Source organism: Mugil cephalus, chromosome 23 (assembly GCF_022458985.1).
Source record: "Mugil cephalus isolate CIBA_MC_2020 chromosome 23, CIBA_Mcephalus_1.1, whole genome shotgun sequence".
In the NCBI taxonomy this organism is placed as follows: domain Eukaryota; kingdom Metazoa; phylum Chordata; class Actinopteri; order Mugiliformes; family Mugilidae; genus Mugil; species Mugil cephalus.
In genome coordinates, this window is record NC_061792.1 from 4840862 (window position 1) to 4860467 (window position 19606).

Sequence of the window (19606 nt, forward strand, 5' to 3'; positions counted from 1 at the left end):
GGAGGAGGCGACAATGAAAGAAAAGCGGAGGAAAAAGCTTGATTTTGGGCAATCGATAGGAGTTGAGGTGGAACCGGGATGACAAAAATGAGTGGTTTAAGGTGGCAAAAGGTAGAGGGGTTGAAAGATAGTGCAGATCGTGATGTGAACAGAGCAGGTGTTTGTTCTATTCTATGTCTAGACACCTTCTGTAATAAAATTTTGGAATGCGGCCATCAAGACCTCGCAGACAGGTGCATGAAAGAACTTATTTTCTCAAAGCCATCACATTTAGGCGTGCAGTGAAGGGAGGAGGCATTATCTTGACTCCTCGCCGTAGATGGGGTCTTGAGCAGCTTTTTAATTTGATGTCAGTATGCAAATACGGCGAGCAGTCAAAAAAACAACAGCTCTGAAGGATTTTTTTGTTCCTGGAAGAAAATGACTTGGAGGAGAAATCACACTCCCTTAGGAACAGACACCCTCCCTCCAAAAAAAGAAGAAGCGCACGGTTTTATTTTTAGAAGGTGAAAACAAGGAAAAAAAGGATGGGGGGGGGGGGGGGGGGGGGGGGGGGAGATTGTAAATGTCTCTGATGTGTTCAGTCTGTACAACCTTATTCCTGATAATGGAACTAGCTGCTCAGTCTGTCAGTGCCTATTTACACACAAATGAAGTGGCGAGTAGCACGCGCCCAGTAGAGCTGCTAGCCTCCATCTCAGCTGTCAAAACGGGTTAGTGGTTACAAGAGAAACACAACGATCCCTGGGATCAAACTGGCGCCGTCCATTCAAACATAATAGCTTCATCCTTGGACACGGAGCATCTCTTTCCCTCGCTGGCTCTCCTCTCAGAAGCTCGCCGGCTTGTTGTAAAGTAATAGACTTCTCAGGAAGCCAGTTCACACAAATCGGGGATGCATGCTTTTATTTGCCCTCCGTGGGGAGAGGTGTTTGGCGTAATAGGGATGAAGCAGACCATAACTACAGCTGAATAAATCTTCCTATCTTGGCTCAGTGGAAGCCGGTGCACACATGGCTTGTCAAAGCTCTATAAAATGTTGTTTGATAGGAGTTCTGTACAGTTTAAGATTTCTCCTCCCGCTATCCTCTCGCCTCGCTTTCGCTCTGCGCTACAGCGGTTGCAATCAATCAGTGTTTAATCAGCCGTCTTGCTGGAGTTGCCAGGTAATCCTGGCTGTCTTGGTGGCTATCTGTGCCTGTGTGCATGTGACAGCTGGCAGAGCTGCTAAGTTGCCTGCCTGAGTGGATGGCGCCATGCAGATTTTCTCTCCGTGCTGCGTAAAAAGGCATACTGGATGATCCGATGGCTGTTGAAATTGCCAAGTGGGATTTGAGTGAGAGGACGCGCATCTTCAGTGCAAATGCCCAAATGTGTGAAATTTGCCTGAATTGAATGTAAATTGTTTTCTCCCTCTTGCTTTCTCTCTTGCAGACCTGCCTAGAATTGGAGCGCTACCTGCAGACGGAGCCCAAGCGTCTGTCTGAGCTTTTCGACCAAGACTTGGAAGGCCTCCTAACTCCGGCTTACCTGAAGGAGGATGGGGAGGAGGAGCTTTCAGAAACCCTGCTTCCAAGCTTGCCAAACCTCCCTGAACCTCCGAGCCCACCTTCTGTGATCCTCTGCCCAACACGGAAGAACCTTCCCTCAAGTGGAGTGATGAGAAGAGACCTCAAACCCAAAGGGCAGGGGCTGGAAAATGTAGAAGGGATGGAAGGCGTCCACCAGGCCCAGCTGAGTGCCGTCACCTCCCTGACACCCCCTTCGTCGCCGGAACTGGGCCGACACCTCTTCAAACCCAACCAGACGCTGACGGCCTCGGCCGACGGGACGCTCACCTTGAAGCTGGTTGCCAGGAAGGTGGGGATAAGTGCGGCCCGGCTGGTGGCGGGGCACTCGCTTCCTGACCGGATGAAAGATGAAGAAGAAGGGGCTGCATGCGGGATCGGGGTCGGAGAGTTACCAGAAAACAAGAAAAGGATCCACCGTTGTCAATTCAACGGCTGCCGGAAGGTGTACACCAAGAGCTCCCACCTAAAGGCCCATCAGAGGACGCATACAGGTGAGATATAATCTTTGGAACTGGTTGTTATAATTGTTGTCACTGCTCCCAGGGAATTTTGTAAGGGTCTATGTGGGTAGGAGTTATAAAAATAAATGGTTGTGTAAAGACAAAGTCAGTAAATGACAGAATTAGAGTTTCAGCAAGGCAGATCTGAGGACTCCTCTCCCACCAGGGGTAGCCAGTTGATACACTTGCAGGTATTAGGATTGATTGACACTCATTGCTGGTGACAGGTTGAAAAGACTCAATCCTGAAGCTCAATGACCGTAGAACACTAGTCAAGACAAGGCCATTATGTCTGTGTCAAATATAAACACACATGAAAGAACAGAACTCAAACACCATGCTACCATTTTAGTTTTTGTGTTTCAGCAACCTTTTCTCTTCTATCAGTGCCACAACATTATGAATAGTACGACGGACATTTCAGGATCATTCTTTTCTTTGACGAGAAATAACCCATGCAAGCAATTTTCCACCAGTGAGATATAGCACGAGGACTGTTTTCAAAGCCAACTGGTATCGGCATTATCTCTCTACGGCTTATGTGAGCACTACATCCATCCATTCATTCCAACAGTCAGGTTTCTGAAATCCTAGATAACCCGACTTGAGATAATTGAGGAAAATCCACCTGCCTCGCAATCTCGGAACAAAATGCGCACGAAAGTGATAAGAGATGTTAAAAGAAATGGCTCTGTAATCGTTGAATGGGCTCCGTGCCATATGGAAATATCACAACGTTAGATAAAAAAATGTGATGATTTAAGGAAACCCACTTGCCTTATCCCGCTCTTACTGCCTAAGTACCTCTCTGTGCCAAATCAGGGCAGGTCCTCCTTGTCAAGGTTCTTCTCAAGAAAGAAGGCGGGGGAGGGTTCAGAAGCTATAACTCTCCCTCTCCTCCATCTCAATCCCAAACCACTCAGACCTCTGTCAGGAAGCTGTCCTCCGTCTGAGTAACTGCACGGTGATGGATGGATTGACCTGGATAGGCCGCCATTTCCCTGGTTTATTTCAGGCCCTCCCGTCCTCTATGCGTTCTTTAAGTCTAGGTCAGTGTTTCTCAATCTGAGCGTGTCTGATTTTTGCAGTGGGGGTCTGATTTTTGCAGTGGGGTCATTTTTAAGACCAAGAAAATATGAAAGTGTATCTAATTTCAGGCAGCAGTTCCAGTAACTAGAGGTGTCAGTGTTTGTTGTTATTAATTAGCATGGTTAGTGTTCAGAACCTTTTTGTCTTCAGGTCATATTCACACCAAATATGTTTATTTGAGGTCTTAAATGTTTCCTCTTTTAGTTTGGTTGGAAGGGTGAGAAGAGTGTTTTGCTGTTGGGAATAATTAGGTTAGGCTATTTAAGTCTCTACCCCCCTCTAACAGAGGCATTCAGGGGTATAATGACATGAACATTGACATCTGATAGGTTGCTGTTTCTTTAAATCTGAGGGGGAACAGCAGAGAACGTCCGTCAAGCGAAATGAAGTTACAGCGACTGAGATTAGATTTGTTTGCTCCATATCAGCTGAATTTGTCCAATGTATGGTTGACAGATCGCTAAAGCTGTCCAACAAAGACTTGTTTACCAGCTCTTGCTCCCTTGCAATTTTTTTGGGGGGGTGGTGTGAATTTTAAAAACGTCAACAAGGAAACATGCTGTACGTGCGATCACACCCTCCCTGGTGCATGGGGCATCAGCCTGACTGGGACAAAGGGCACAGACATGCCATCATTGATTTCCCCAGTGTGGTGTGTCTGCAACCACTGTGATTAAACTCCATGCCAACTGGGCCAGCTCTGTAGGACCAGGGCCACCAGTGCTGTCCAGTCACAACATCCATGATGTGCTGGGGCAGAAAACAAAATAAAACATGGCTCCGTTCCAATATGACTGAAATGACCGCAAGAGCCAGAACGCTGCATTGCATTTTGAAGCAAACTCCCTTGATGAAATATAAAAAAACAATAGATAGTGACTGGAGGGTGGCAACTTTTGTACCTCTTACGTTTTTTCCAGGCAGGCTACTGGTGTGATTGTACAGTTTTAAAAACGTACTGTTGGTATACTAGTTGGCTGACTCGCATGCTGTAACCTAAGGTCCGTCCACCAAATAAAGCAATTTTCTTGTCGCCTATTGCGTTGTAGCGAAAAGTTATTTGCACAAAGATAATGCAAGGGCACAGTTTTTGTTGTCATCTTTCTTGATTTGATAACAAAACATTATTGGCATCTATGTTCCAAACTCTCTATCAGCAAGTTGAACTTATTACTTATTATACTTAGTAATATAACAGAAAATATTGTCAATGCATGGACAGAGCTATTTGAAAAGAATATTGCCTTCACAACTTGGCTGCTCCATCTGGGTTCACTCACTGCTTAAAGCCCCCTATTAGCACGGTTGATTTAGTGGTAGGATCCAAAGTCATCGACTTTGTTTCCTTGCGGTAAACATTCAGGGAACTTTGTCCTTGTGTCTTAGGTCAATCAACAATATCAGATGTTCCAATTTGTAGCGTTGCCTCAAGTTGGGGTTAGTTCAACTTCAGCTTTCACCTATGATTGCTAAAAAATGTTCTATCGTCACAACCCCTAGGGTAGGGTTAACACTAACCCTAACCCTAACTCGTCGTGATGCCTAGCTAACCCCTAATTCTTTTCCTGTGCATATGACCCTCAATGCTTTCAACAAACTTACATTTGTTTGCTCAGGTCTAATTCTGTTCATGAATTTTTACCTTTTGGGTTCTTTTCGCTAAGAGAACGTTCCCTCTGGTTATTGGTCAGAAATTTGTGCGACACAAGTAAGAAGGTAAATACAGGAAGTTGTTCCAGTTGTGTCCTAGATCGTTTGCTAAAAACAGTGGTAAAACTTCATGAAATGAAAGTGCTATACTGCTTCACAACATCAAAATGCCATCTCTTAGCTAATGTGGTACTTTTTCCCCCCTCTATCCTGTAGTGTTTAAACATTTATATTATAATGACTTTATGGCGACAGGACAACGTTCCTTGAGAAACCCTTCCCCCCCTCGAGCCTATCACTGTCACTTAAGGTGCTCCTGCATGAAAGCATTGAAAAAGAACATCTGTCTCGTTATTCAAACCAGGAAGGTAGCGTGATAAAGGGGGGAAAATGTCGACACAAGATGACAAAAGGAAACACAAAAGCCGGAGAAACGGCAGAAGAAGAGGAGAGAGTGACAGGGAGTGAAACAAAGAGTAGATGAAGACAGAAGAGAGGAATGGGGGAGGTACAGTAGAGCGACCCTCTTCAGAAAAAAGACAGCAGTGCCACAGGCTCCCCCATTCACTGAGCCATTATCCTGACAAGTTTAAAGATGTCATTACTCAAATCCTCTTTTTCTTAGTTGTTATTTCCATAAATTACCGACGGAGAAAAGGCTACGATTTAATCTGGAATTAGACGGGCTGAGTTGAAATGACAGTGCCCTGTAGAGCTTTTGGTGAATAGGCTTATTGCAGATAAGGAATGGTACAACTGGATTTTGGGCAGGGTAAAACACGAGCACTGTTGGGTTATTCTGCCTTCTCTGTCTCGCTCTTTCTCGTTCCCTGTTTTCCTGATGCTGCCTTGCTCTCTTTCGCTTTTTTCTTTTCGCCGTTTCTCGTCAAATTCTCTTCCCTAACCCTCTCCTCCTTTCATTCTATGTCAGCCTTTTAGCCCGTTACACCATCTGTCTGTATAAATGCTTGCCTTTCCTGCTCATATTTTATCAGTCTGCTGTTTATTCATGATCTCTTTAGGGCTATATAATTAGATTAGCTAATCAATTAATATTCTTCTCAACAATATTACATTTATTGTCTGTAATTGTTATTTTTTTAGCATAACACGGGGCTACTAATGCGTATTAGATATCTTATGGTTTTTATTTGAATTGTCCGGCAATATATGTCGCCTATACGACAATATCTGGCCCAAAAATGATATTTAAGTAATTTTAGAGGAACTTTTAAAGGTATTTTAAAGAGCAACATTTCGTGGAAAACTGTTTAAAAATGTTGGTGACTCATCTTGCACTAGGGGGCATGTACTTACTTGATGTCCAATGAAATGCTTTCTTGCATTTTCAAGTGCCTCCACCACTCCGTCTTTTGTTCACCTGCACGACTCGCTACTAACCTCAGATTTCGGTAACGCTAACGTGCATGGGCAGGGCCTGTTCAGACCATTGCAACTGACCAATCAGCTTGGACATTTTTTTTTTATTTTTTATTGGTTTTTACAGTAAACATTAAATACGCTGGATAAAATACCACTCCGGTAGCCATTTCTTGGGGAGAATTACAGTATATGATGTGATATATGATTTTTGAATTCCCTTTTTTTTTATTTTTGTTGCAGCGGAGCCGACTCATAGCATTCATTAGCCACAGCTCTGTAAATCATCCTCTGGTGGTTATTTTATCATAAAACTGGAACTTTCCACATAAAGATATCGACGTTTCAACTTTTTTTTATCATCCTCATGCCTCACTCTTACACACTTTACCTCCCCTTTGCTCGTCTCCAAGCCTGCAGTGGTGGTTGTGGGCAGGAGCCTATAAAACGTTTTCCAAGAGCCTCTGTAATGACCTCGGAGACCCGGATGCCCTGTTTCGACTCCAGCTAATGGAGGGAATGTAATTAACTTCAACACTGGCACCTGAGAGGCTGGAGAGGGCGCGTGCATGAGTGTGTGTGTGTGTGTGTGTTTAGGAAAGCACTCGGAAGTAACAGATTACATATAATGGGATTACAGTGACTCAGGAAACACCCAGTTATCATATTACGGATGTGAAATATGTGATCGCTCATTCGATTATTTTGTCGTTTTTTTAAAGGAAAAAGCATTTTGATTGCGCCCATTTATTTATTTTTTTTCCCTGAAATGAGTGAATAGCGCTACATAATGGGACTCCTATTAAATAAAGCGGAATAAATGACGGTTTTAAACGACAGCGCGGCCCGCGATCTCGATTCTTTGAAATCGGAGCAAATAATCCACTTAGCGCCATAATTATATGTTTTACGGGCAAAGTAATCCAAAAGTCGCGGAACGTAATCAGATTATGTGGCTGAGTTGGGGCTAATCTAGCGGATTAGGTGACTGCTGGCCATTTAAACTGTCAGTCAGTCAGATTTTATGTAACATTGTGTTTTAAAAGTAGCCCTATCCAGCCCTGGCGCGTGTTTGCGAAGGAAAGCGTGTACCTGCTCCACTTGCTTGTTTGTACGAGGGCATCTTGAGGGAGAGGAGAGCAGGGGAAGGGGGGGGAGTGTTGCTAGGCAACGGGGGCAGTGTATCGTTGGAAGAGTCGGTAGCTGAGTGGTTATGTACTGCTGCAGGCTCTGGTCTCTTAGTGCCACCCCCCCTCCCTCCCCACTTCCACTCCTTCCCCTTCCTCCTCCTGCTCCACCACCACCACTACTACTACTACTACCACCACCACCATCCCCACTTCTCCCTCCCATCTCTTGCCCTGTACAGCTCTACAGTTACCGTTGCTAGGCAACTGCCTCCGTGCTCTGCCAGCGTGCTCAGTAATTGGCCGGTGGCATGGCGGCGTGCCATTGCCAGATCCAGCCAGCTGCACTGACTACTGCCTCCTCATGTTTCACCGCTCCTCCCCTCCTCCTCCTCCTCGCACACAGACACACCCCACCCCTTTTGCTCCCATTGCTAGGCAACACATTCAGGCATCCCTGCCTCCAGGGAATTTCATTGGCCAGAACCGGATGGACCAAAACCTGCTGGCCTGGGTGTTTCTGGGAAATGAGGCAATATGTAGGAACATACAGTTTGTCCACAACGGAGACAGGCGTGGATGGATACAAGAGGGATAAGACTAATTCCTGGGTCTTATTAAACCAAAATCTCTGAAACACACAGTTGTTCACAAATATGATTTTATCCCAATTAGATGTTGAGTTTTTTTTTTTTTTTCAGTCTGTGAAAGTGACATTAAAAGGAAAAATGGACAAAAATAAAAAGTTGATTTACCGTTATCAGTGTGTATTCACCCGCGTTGTTGTCTTGAGTCTATTTCCAGAGACGTAACCGGAGGTCATTCTCTTCTCGCTGGTTTATTTATCGCCTCATCCCCGGCGTGACCTCTTGCACCTGTGTTTCTCGCCATCAAAACTTGAGGGGATTCACGGATTTTTTTTTTTTTTCTTCACTTTGGCCTCAGTTCCAGCTTCGGATTTTAGGTCAGATTCGGCCGCGCTTCGTGTTCGCGACGGTTAACTAACACACGTTTAATTGGAACGAAGAAACACTGTATCCACCATTGATTTATTTGCTTTTTTTTCTCCTTTTTAGCTTCTGCCTCGTGGATAAATCGACCACGCAGCTGCTACAGATAATGGAACCTACTACTACTGTCTTTACACACTCTTCTCAATCTTGACTGGACCATTGATTGCGTTCCCTTTTGATAATCAGATTCGAAGATTTAAGCCTGAGCCCGCTCGAGCAGGGCTGGCCAGCGCGTCCGCATTCAGCCACGAGCAACAGTTCCAGATGGGTTGTGACTGATGCAGGTGACATGTCTGGAGCTGGACCCAGCTGGCCGATTGTGGTTTCCTCGCCATTATGTGACTGGCCTAATTATCGCTACCACCCCTCTCCCCCTGCCCTTCCCTCCCCTCTCCTGCCGGCATATCTGCAGCCTCCTCTGCCTTAATCCACTTCTGCGACACTTCTCTCCCTACTCCACTTTTCCCTCTCCTGGTCTCATCTCACCTCCTCTTCTCACTCACTCATCCACCTTGCCTCTAATCTCTCCCCCTCCCCCTCCTCTCCCTCTCTCCACTCCTTCTCCTCCTCTCGCTCCACTTCTCTCAACCCCTCCACTCGTCTTCTGCGCGTTCAGCAAGACTGGAGACCGGTGGGAGCTTCTTCTCCATCTTGAACATCGCCTTGCGCTCTTTTCCAGAAAAAGGGGGGAAAAAGTATTGGGAAAAATGGCAAAAATAAACAGGATATAATCGCTAATAATAAAACCTGCAACATGCGGTTGAGCGGGCGTTCAATATTCGGAGTGGTGCATTCCGAAAGAGTACAGACAAATAGTGTTTGTTTTTTTTTCTTTCCATCTGAGCGATCAAACAGGTGCTCATGTGTGTTTTTCATCCCTCTCCCCAGGTGAGAAGCCGTACAAGTGCTCGTGGGAGGGCTGCGAGTGGCGATTCGCCCGGAGCGACGAGCTGACGAGGCACTACCGCAAACACACCGGCGCCAAGCCTTTTAAGTGCAACCACTGTGACAGGTCTGTCAAAACACTCCCCCCTTCCCTCTATTTTTTTTTTTTTCTCTTCCATTTTCCGAGGGGTTATTTGAAGTACTTCCACAAGCACGCTGGGCTGCGTTTCGTACGCAGTTCAGCGTATAGTGAAGAAGATGCCGGTAACGCGCCTGAAAGTGTCTGGTACTGACCCACTTTGAAAGTGTGTTGGCAGGATTACTAATGTGCGCTCCTTCGCAACGAGGCTCTTTGGATCCGAAGGGCGCTTCTTCTAAGCTCTACAGGCCTGGTGCAGCATATTAATAGTGAGATGGTACGTGGCCTTGATTTGGAGCTTGGTTCAAAATGAGCGTAGACCCCCGTTAGCCGCCTATGGAATGCTAATTTGACTAAAATGATACAGTGGTCGCCCGTCGCTTTGAAGCCGACAGTTGGTCGCCGTTGGGGTGCTAGCTGCTTAGGTTTCGGAGTCAAACAAGCACAACATATAAAAATAATAATAGCTTATTTGCCATCACAGAAAAAGAGACTGCACCTTAATCTGGGTTGATCCGTCAATCTGGGCCTGCCGTATTTGGTGGTAGGAGCCAAAATTGCTGACGGTCTTTCCTTACAGTGAACATTTGAGGAGTTCTATGCTTGTACCATAGGTCAACCAACTGTATCAGATGCTCCCATTGGTCGTCACCTCAACTGCGTCGCCTAAAAGTTGAGATTGACGTAGGTTTTTTCGCACATCATCGCTACAACTCGTGTTCTCACCACTGCCAGCGTACACCCCTTTGGGTAGGGATGGCTGCCAGGTTTTGTTGTGTTTGACATTTAGAGGGAAAAGGTATTTGGGGAATAGTTGAAGCAGACATAGCCCAAAATACAGGTCCCTGTGTTGGTGTAAATAAAGCCTCTGCCTGGCCTGGAGACAGGTCAGAGTATCCTTTAAACCTTCTCGGTCTGATCCCTGTCACACGAGCAATGACCTTGAGTGGAGGAAACCTTTTATTTTTTACCATTTCACAAAACGGAAAAGACCTTACTAATCCCAATCAATCTCAAATCTTGGTTAGTCACTATTTAATTACGAAGCACAGCAAAATTGTCATTTTCTGGGCTCCTTCAAATGCGACTCCCCGCTGACAAAAATGTCTGACGGCAGGCGTTCGCTAGCTACACACCAGATATACACACAAAATAAAATAATCTCTTCTTTCTTTAATTACACCCTTCTGTCTGTGATCCAGTCGTCACTGACTGACACCTCTGGGACCTCTGAGCAATATTATCTCTGGGAGTTACCGTGGTGCTGCACGCAAAGGTCGTTTAAAGGTGTGACACCGCAAAATCGATAAAAACAGCTAGCGTATTTTTACATTTGTATAAAAAAAACACAATTCATTTTTTTTTATTGATACATTTACATGCTTTACCCCACACATACAGGTATATCTATATTAACCAAGTTAAGATTTTATTTTTATATACACAATGCACAATTAATTAAAAAAATAATAATAATAAAAAAAGCAAATTATTATTATTATTGTATTTTATGTATTTTTGCAACAAAAAAATCCTTTTTTCTTTTCTTTCTTTTTTTTTTTGAACCCGGACATTAACAAAGATGTCACCCAAAATGCATGTGCGTGTTTTAAAGAATACCGCGGCCTCTTGAATCATGCATAGGTTCATTATTAAAGGACAAAAAGAAATCCCTCTTCACCTGAGGTACTTTGCGTTAAAGCCTTAAAGAGAGCCTGGGTGTGTATTTGTGTGTGTGTGTGTGGTAGCAAAAGTCCAGGCAGTGTCAACTTAATCAGGTCTCAGCTGGACAGACTGTAAATACAGTATCACGTACCCCCCCTCCCCACCACCCTATGCCGCCAGACCCCACCCCCTCATCCCTCGCTCCCCCACTGCCTACAGGCGCACCCCCTTAATTCGGGCCCACCTCTGTCATGTGTCACAAGACGACGAACCCCTCCAGCTCCAAACACACACACACCCTGCTGAGATGAAGGAAGAGGGGAAACAGGGGAGACAGAGAAGTCGGGGTGGAAGATTGAAGATGAGGGCGGGGGGAGACAGACCCACAGTGTGCCAGCTGGTGTCGTGCCCCCGAGTCGTGACTCATACTTCACCATCTGTCTGCGCCGAGCACGCACACACATCCACGCACGCCTCCCGAGCCGTTCATTAATCCCACATGTGGGTGTGTGTGTGTTTGTGTGCACGCAAAGACGCGCACATGCAGGTGTGACAGCAAGACGGATGACTGGTGGCTCGTCACATGTAACTCCCCCCTCTTGGCCGAACCCTGATTCATCTGGACGTCTTAGGCCTCCGCCTCAGTGGAAAGACGGACAACTACAGAGCCAAATCAGGGCAAAAAAGTCTCAAATTTTACTACTTTGACACAAACTAAAAGTTATGTGTTCTGAGTCAATTCACTGGAAAGTTTGTGTTTTTATCGTAGTTTTTCAGCCATTTTTGGCCGTGGAATCATGAGTGACAGCATGACAAAAAGGCCCAAGGGCCTTTCCTCAAACACATTGCCTTCAGGAAACGAGGGCATTACTAGATATGCGACTCGGTGTTTTATATAAAATCATAATTATGTGAATAAAGCGATAAAACGAGGGAAAAAGTTCCACTTAGCATGCTGTTTAAAACCAAACTTGGCACCGGTTGCAGTGTGAGAGCAGTTAAGTGCCACATTGTACGGTTCAGCAGTCAGGTTTCCCACTTCCTCATGCCACTGCGAACGCAGCATGATATTGATTTTTTCTAAGAATAAAATAAATAAATAAAAGCTTTAATAATAAAACTTTAATAATAAAACTAAAACGGTAATAGAACTTTTGGCCCAGATTTGGCTCCATAGAAAAAGTAGTCTTTAAAACATTTGTCACTTATGTCACTTATTAGCGACTTCCTTAGAAATTTATTTCAATTTGAGGTTTGATTGGTGATCACATCGTTGCGTGGTTTCCAGGATTCTGCACAAATGGTTAGAAAATGGAATTAAAAAAGAAAAATCAACGGGGTGACTAATTAGCTAAGTCTTAAAACTGAAGTTGTCGTTCATTTGCTTTCACTTCAGACGCACTTCCTAAAAAAAAAAGAAGAAGAAGAAGAAGAAAGAATTAGTGGTAATTTGGGAGCTTTTTTCTTATTTTTTTTTCTGTTTAACATTATTAAATTTAAGTACTTCACTAAATTTAAAAACAAGCCTCCATCTCAAATAATCACCAGCACACGCAGCTCCCAATTATCTAAAACAAAGCAACACTTTTTTTTTTCTTTTCTTTTTGGGAAAGTGCTCCTCTCGGGAAAGGAGCTGTGGTTGTATTTCAGTATTTCAAGCGAGAGTGCAGCAGAAATGCCGTTCGCCTTGTCACGGTGATGGTAAAACGCCGGCTTCCTCTCTATGTAAACACGCGTGGTGTAAACAAAACACCAGCTGAAAGCGTATGTGATGTCAGTTTGCGGCAATCAGCTTGAAATAATCGCTTCACACAAAAAAAAATAAATATATATATATGAAAAAATACACCAACATGTTTCCAGTGCAATTTCACTTTTCAGTGTGCGGCTACGCCCCGGTGATTCTGCAAGCCTGATTTCAGATGAGAGGCTTCGATTCATCTAATTTAGCTATCGTTTTACAGCACATGTTTTGCATGTTGTTTTTTTTTTCTTCTTTACCCCCTCCCCTCCCTTTCGCTGTTTGAACAGATCCATCTGTGGGTTCTCTAGTTATTCATGGCGCAGCTGAAGTCATTAGGAGTGCTGCTGAAAATGCTGATTATGAATTAGTTACACATATACTAATTGCGTGTGCATTAGTGCCTCAGCACTCACTAGCTAACAGCAACATTTAGCTCCATCGACAAAAACAAACTCCTTCCCCTCGCATTGGCGACACGCTAACAAGCTATTCCTCTCTCTTTTTGGTTGCAGGTGTTTCTCAAGGTCGGACCACTTGGCGCTACACATGAAGAGGCACATCTGAGGAATTCGAGAGAGGTCAGCGGGAGTGGAAGAGAGAGGATGATGAGGACGGAGGAGGAGTGGAAGTAGGAAAGGGAGCATCTTCTGCAGAAACATAACACCGTGGTTGCCAGATGAGGAAGAGAGAGATTGATGGTCTCGAAAAAAACACCAGATTCGGTAGAGTGGACGGAGAGTGACGGAAAACACGTGAACTGATCCTGAGGGGCTCCGTCAATCTGTGCCGACCAGTTGGTCCATGATTCTGTGGTGACTTGTCGTCACCTTGCAAATGTCCCCCATGTGTCGTCATGTGGACAATACAGACGCTTCATCCCACCCTTCGTATGTGTCGTGGAGGGGACGTCTCGTGACGGGCGGGCAGGAGGGTGGACCACGTGTCTGTAGCTGGCAGCTCTTAACTTTGGTCGTGGTCCCGTCGGTGAACGCTTCCAAAATATTAGCCCTGTTTTTGCAGCAGTGCTCCATGTGCCGGAGAGAGTACGCCAACGCCAAACCGGACTAGTTGTACAGTTATTATTGTGCAGATCCAAGAGCATAACTTGATTTGAAGCTAACATATGCTAAACAAAGCAAGCAAGTAGGGCCTCCGTCACTCCCTCAACCTTAACAATTCCCCCAAAGGGTTTATTCTCACATATATTGGACAAATATTAATTTGACGGTTTTTCATGTGACCTCTGTCACAGCAGCCAGCTGGATCCATTTAGAAAATCCATCTGGTTTGATGGCACTGGAGCGCTTGTTTGAATGGAGTGTTGGATTGGATTTCCCGAGGACTTGAAGATTGGAGTTGCACTGATGTACTGTGAAGACTGATTGAGGTCATCCGGGGGGCTGGGAATGCTTTATGAACATGATCCATCGAGGGTTACCGCTGGATGAGGCTAACTAATCTACTCTGGGAAAGACTCCTTCAACATCGGCTGAGTTTCTCAAGAGGATGCCGGGAGGCTCTCGAGAGTGTTTTTCTTCTCTGGCATCTTAGCTCTTATGTCACAAACTGTTGCACAATTGACTCTTTGCAGACTTTTTGTAAAAAATAAAATGAAATAAATAAAAGCGCCACTGTCTTGAACCAGGAGACAATTTGGGACTCGCTGGCTTACACATGCCATCGGAGCGTGGGCAGCCACATGCACAATTCGAAGCAGCTAGCTGACTGCGATAGCACACCGAACATGAACAAGATCATGACGTATGTAAAGGCTATAATGTTTCTAAGAGAATATTCTCCTATTTGTTCAAAAGAGACAGTTGAAAAGATCACTTTGAAGAACTCATCGGGAATGGGTGCAGCCAAAAAAAAAAAGAAAGAAAAAGAAGTGTCTACAGTAGATGCCTGAAATGATCTCTTTGGCCTTTGAGAGTGATTGGCACCTTACTAGCCACTAAGTTGAGGAGGGATTTGTCCTGTTCACACCACCCACGCAGAATTCTTCCAATTTAGCAGCTCTCAGACTTTATTTCAGGAAAATAAAGCAGCTCTTTGAATTTGGTCCTATGCATATCCAAGGACATTCCTGCTGACTTCCTGATGCATGTCTGAATGCAGAGTCTACCCTACTGGATGCAGAAGGACTTGCAGAGGACATAAATTCAATCAATTGGGTGGCTCTCCTCAGAGCAAATCAATGTGAATGTATCTGTTGCTGGGCCCATGATAACACATAATTGTGGTCGGTCATGCCAGACGCCATTTGTGTTTGTACTTTGTCTTTTTCCGTCATTATAAATGAATGATTGGACTTGGGACATCCAGCCAGTCACGGCTGGAAGCTTTTGACATTTTACTGGTTGCACCGGCCCAGCGGGAGGTCGCGAGTGCTGATTTGGAGTGGGTGGTATAATGGGTTAGGGAAGGCCAGATATGCTCAGTCAGCAATGATAACTGCCCCATCAGCTCATGAAATGGGAGTGGAGTGGAACCCACGCGCACAAAGAGAAAAGTACATTCACTTCCAGACAACTGGAATTTGCATTATTCCTGTGTGACCTGACAAATAAAATTCAAAATCTTTAATCGACAAATATATCTTGAATGAACAGAGGTTCGACTCGAGGGCACACAAATCAAAGAGGCAGCTCGGACAAAAGTAGATTGTTGAGATACTGGCAAAGTTTATGGAAACAGCTTTGTCGGGGCGTTAGTACTTTATTTATTAGCAAGAATATTTTGAGGCAAACTGAGGTGCATTTCAACTTTGGGTGTGAGGGCAGTCCAGCTCAATCATATCTAGACATGATCTGTCCTGTAGACGCCACAGGAAGTCCTGCTTTGCATAAAACATAAAGCGAAAGTCCATAATGTGGAAACAACAGCTCGTTTTTCTTTCATATTGGAGACAGGCCTTGACTGATTTAGGTTTAACTGCTGCTTTAAATTCAGTGAGACCAAACATTCTCACAAGGATGCAGCTATACGTCACTGTTCAACACAAGTCGTCAATACTTCAAACGCTTGAGAATCTCTTTGCAGATGATGTGATACTGTTTGTCTGAGATGAGTGTCAGCCTGACCCTTCATGTGAAAGATAAAATGAAGAATAGCAGCTTTACCCACGAGGTTAAAAAACTGTATAATCGATGGCAGCTCTATTTGTGTGTTTCAGTATTTCAATGGGATGCCTTCCTGTTGAACTGAATGTGTGGGAAGCGGAGGAGTGTTGTCTTTTTTTTTGTTTTTTTTGTTGCAGTCAAGGTTTTTTTTTGACTGAAATGTTTTTATTTGAATTTAGACTTGAAGGAGCCAAAACCACAGAAATATCACAATTAGAGGATAGTTAAATATTTGACTGTTCTTCTTCTGAGCTGACTCAAACAAATTGTTCTCTCCACGTCTTGACTGGGATTTTTCAAATGTGAATGTGTCTTCTGGAAAGGTCGTTTCATGTCGTCTCCGAGGCTGTGGCTCGGTTCCGTGTCATCTTAATGAATGATTGTCAATTCTGCCGTGCCTGTGTGTTCTTCGTCCGTTTGTATTTGCACTCTGCAATTTTTTTTGAAGGAAAAAAAAAAGAAGGAATCACCTCTTGCATATCTGATGTTTTCTGTCTGCCTGTGAAGTCCGCTACACTTCAAACCGCGACGACCCTTGGTGATGAAACATTGATCACGAAGTCTGTACAGTCTTTTTTTTTAGCACAAATGTACACACACTCATGCACACATGGACATGCATGCATCCGTACGTTCACCAAAACTCACACGCATACATTCACAAATCCTAATTCCATGTAGTCTCCTTGTGTGTTTTTCACCGTTTTTCACATTCTGAAAGGCAGAGACTGCAGCTCCTGCTCTCAGCTTCAGAGTGGGGGTACATGCATTACTATGTGTGACGCCACCTCTGTTTCCACCAGGTCTGAATTTTAAATCAAACGCACCCCCTTTTTCTACCAGCATTTTCTCATTCCTCCCCTCTCCCGGCCTTCCCTCCCCCCACCTCCCTTCCATTTTCTCCGATATGATCCCTTTCAACTCTTCCTCTCTTCGGTCCAACCCCCCACCACCACTACCACCACCACTTCTGCCCCTGCCTTTCCCCTTCTCCACCTTTTTTCTTCCCTCTGTTGTCTTTCTCCTTTTCTTTCTCTGTACAAAGTGTTTCAAATTTATTATTTGTATATTATGACGTATGGGTACGATAATGTTCTTTATTATGGAAAAATGAGAAAGATTTATTTTTGTTACCGGTTTGTTTCATAATTCCTTTTTTAAATTGGTATTGTAATATCTCTATGCAAGGAACTGTTCGGTGAATCGTTTTTATTTAAGAATGTAATTATGTGTAATAAATGGTAGAAGCAGTTTGGCATGGAGTATTCATGGTTCTTGGCTGGTCTGTTAATGGCAGTTTCATCCGGCGACATTGTGCACATAATCATCCATCTCCACATGGAATATTTTCTTATTTCTTATCAAGTCTCAATCACGGGGGGCATTCAGTTTGGGAACAATAAGCGTTGGGAGTACATTCGGTAACCCTTTTACTTCCCACTGACCGGTGCTTTTTTTTCTTTTTTTTTAAAGACTGGCTGATTTCGGTAGCTAAATACGCAAAGTAACTCCTTCACAGTGGACTGGAAAATTAATTTACACCCCTCATATTTCTGCTATTTGCTCCATTGGATGAATAAAAAGACTCTGATTTATCTTTCCTTTTGATCAAACACGGGAAATGGGCCAGAACACCTTCACTTCGCCTGAACGCACACTCTTGTCGTCTCCCTCCAAGGGAGCTGCAGCATGTTAATTACATCTGTTACCAACCAAGGTGATGACTTATCCGCTATTCCTGCCTTTTGACCATGACTAGCTGATAAAAGAGTAATCGAATAACTAATGGCTAATTAGGGAGTAATTACTCTCTGGTAAATGGCCCTATGCAGTGTATTAATTCTCTTTAGGTCTGGCAGTGAGAAACTCCCATAAGGTTTTTTGTTTCATTTAATACTCCCTAATTGAAATGGGCACCCTCATCAAGAAGCTTACATGTATCTGTCGAATTTAATGTTCTTTTATCTGTAATTACAGACAGGCCGCACATTATCTACCTAACGGCACCTACTGCGTCAATCGCCTAGACGCGCTATGAAATTAGAAACGATGGAGTCATTTTTCAATAAAGGTTGCGCGTCCCATGAGCGCTCTCCGATCGTCATTTTCACTCCTGTTTGATGGAGATGAGGTTGTATGTGAGTTCACAGCTGACCTAAATGGTCTTAATGTGTTCCGGCAGGGGGAGGACCATCATCACATGAGCACATATTCATAAAGGTTAACGCACACTGTCGGCAAAAGGTCTGAGTTGACTGTAGTCTCAATACAGCCATGCTAGCAGCAGGAAACACGCAGTGACAATGCTAAAATGCTAATGTGCTGGCTAATGTTTTGCCTATTAGCACTTAAGTACAGGTAAGTCTGGGGGGAATATCATAGTTGTTAAACAAATTAAACCTTTACCCTTGTAACTGGGGGATTGTCAAAATTATTCCAGGTGTATTTTGGGGGATGTTTCAGCCAAAACTAGACTGTGAGGTGATTGGATTCTTGTAAGTCTTGTGTGCAGACACAATATGCCCCCAGTCAGGAACCATCGGCAACAATGGATGTTTTAGGCGTGACAACAGTGGCCCTAAAAGTAACTTTTGTGCAAAGATCATTACAGAAACTTGCAAATTACATAGCTATGCTGATTGCCACCTATCTTTCAAAGCTCCTTAAACTGTGGCTTGTTGTGTTTTCTCTTAGCAGAAGTTACAATCCAATCATTTTTTTTTTTTTTTTTTTTGATTGCCAAACAGTTTCCAAGGATGACTTCCCGAATGGTCTGTTTAACTCACTAAATGTGAAACTCTTATGTTCCTTTTCAATCTGGCGACCTCTGCAATCTGAACTACTTCTGTCCAAGGCTCTTGGAACGTTGATTATACAAATCAGCCGGCATCGCCACAGCTTTTGAGTACTGAGGATGCAATGTTTGGTTGGTTCTAGCTATTGTATAGTGCATTCTACCTTCAGCTACTTATAAGAAGATGTTTGACTTACGGGGCGTTTTTCAACATGCATTCTTGTTTGTATTTTCACTTTTGTGGACTTAGGTTTAAGGGTTAGGGTTAGGGTTAGGGTTAGGGTTAGGGTTAGGGTTAGGAGGTAGCTTGTGTAGATTTGGGACTGACAGGTATTCCAGAAAGTCCTTCACAGTTGCCATCAAGTACACTGCTGTACATTTGTTGCATTTGCAATGTTCATAGCTCAGGTGACACTAATCAGACCTAATTAAAGGGGAACTGATAAATAGATGCCAGAACCTTGGCTCCACCCTCTAGCCCCTGCAGAAGGAACTTGAGTAAGCAGAACCTTTGGTTCTCTTGTTTTTGTTGGGTCTGGTAGCCTTTTTTCTGTAGATCCCACGGTAATTTCTGAGGTGGTCTGTCTGGTTTTCCATCTTTGTTCACTTTTGTCTAACCCTTTGGTTTTGGTCATTTTTAGTATTTATTTCGTTGCTTGTGGTTGTGCTAGACTTGCATGAGTCTTCCACTTAAGTTAGAGTTGGTAATACTGCTTTTTAAGGCATAGTCACTAGTCACTAACAAAGAACATTTCTTTTTGTGATTCCAGGGCAATTCATTCCACATAAAGCACTCCAACCACAACAGAACCTGTTCCTTGTTGGGCAAACATAATGACTAGTGAAATAGTGAGGAGACCCACAAGCCAGCAGACAGAGGACCTGGGACTTATCTCTGTCCATCCAAACAAGTCATGCTGGTTAAAA

The 19606-nt window shown here is 44.0% G+C and overlaps 1 protein-coding gene across 1 annotated transcript in view; it reads left to right on the plus strand.

Annotated features, from left to right (window-relative positions):
- Positions 1-17136, plus strand: part of klf7a (Kruppel-like factor 7a) — a 34701-nt gene extending 17565 nt beyond the window's left edge. Inside the window, exons 2-4 of the mRNA XM_047576987.1 lie at positions 1435-2062; positions 9219-9342; positions 13276-17136. Coding sequence (XP_047432943.1) covers positions 1435-2062; positions 9219-9342; positions 13276-13327 — 804 coding nt within the window. The 3' untranslated portion in view covers positions 13328-17136. The remainder of the gene's footprint in view (positions 1-1434; positions 2063-9218; positions 9343-13275) is intronic.
- The last annotated feature ends 2470 nt before the right edge of the window (positions 17137-19606 follow it).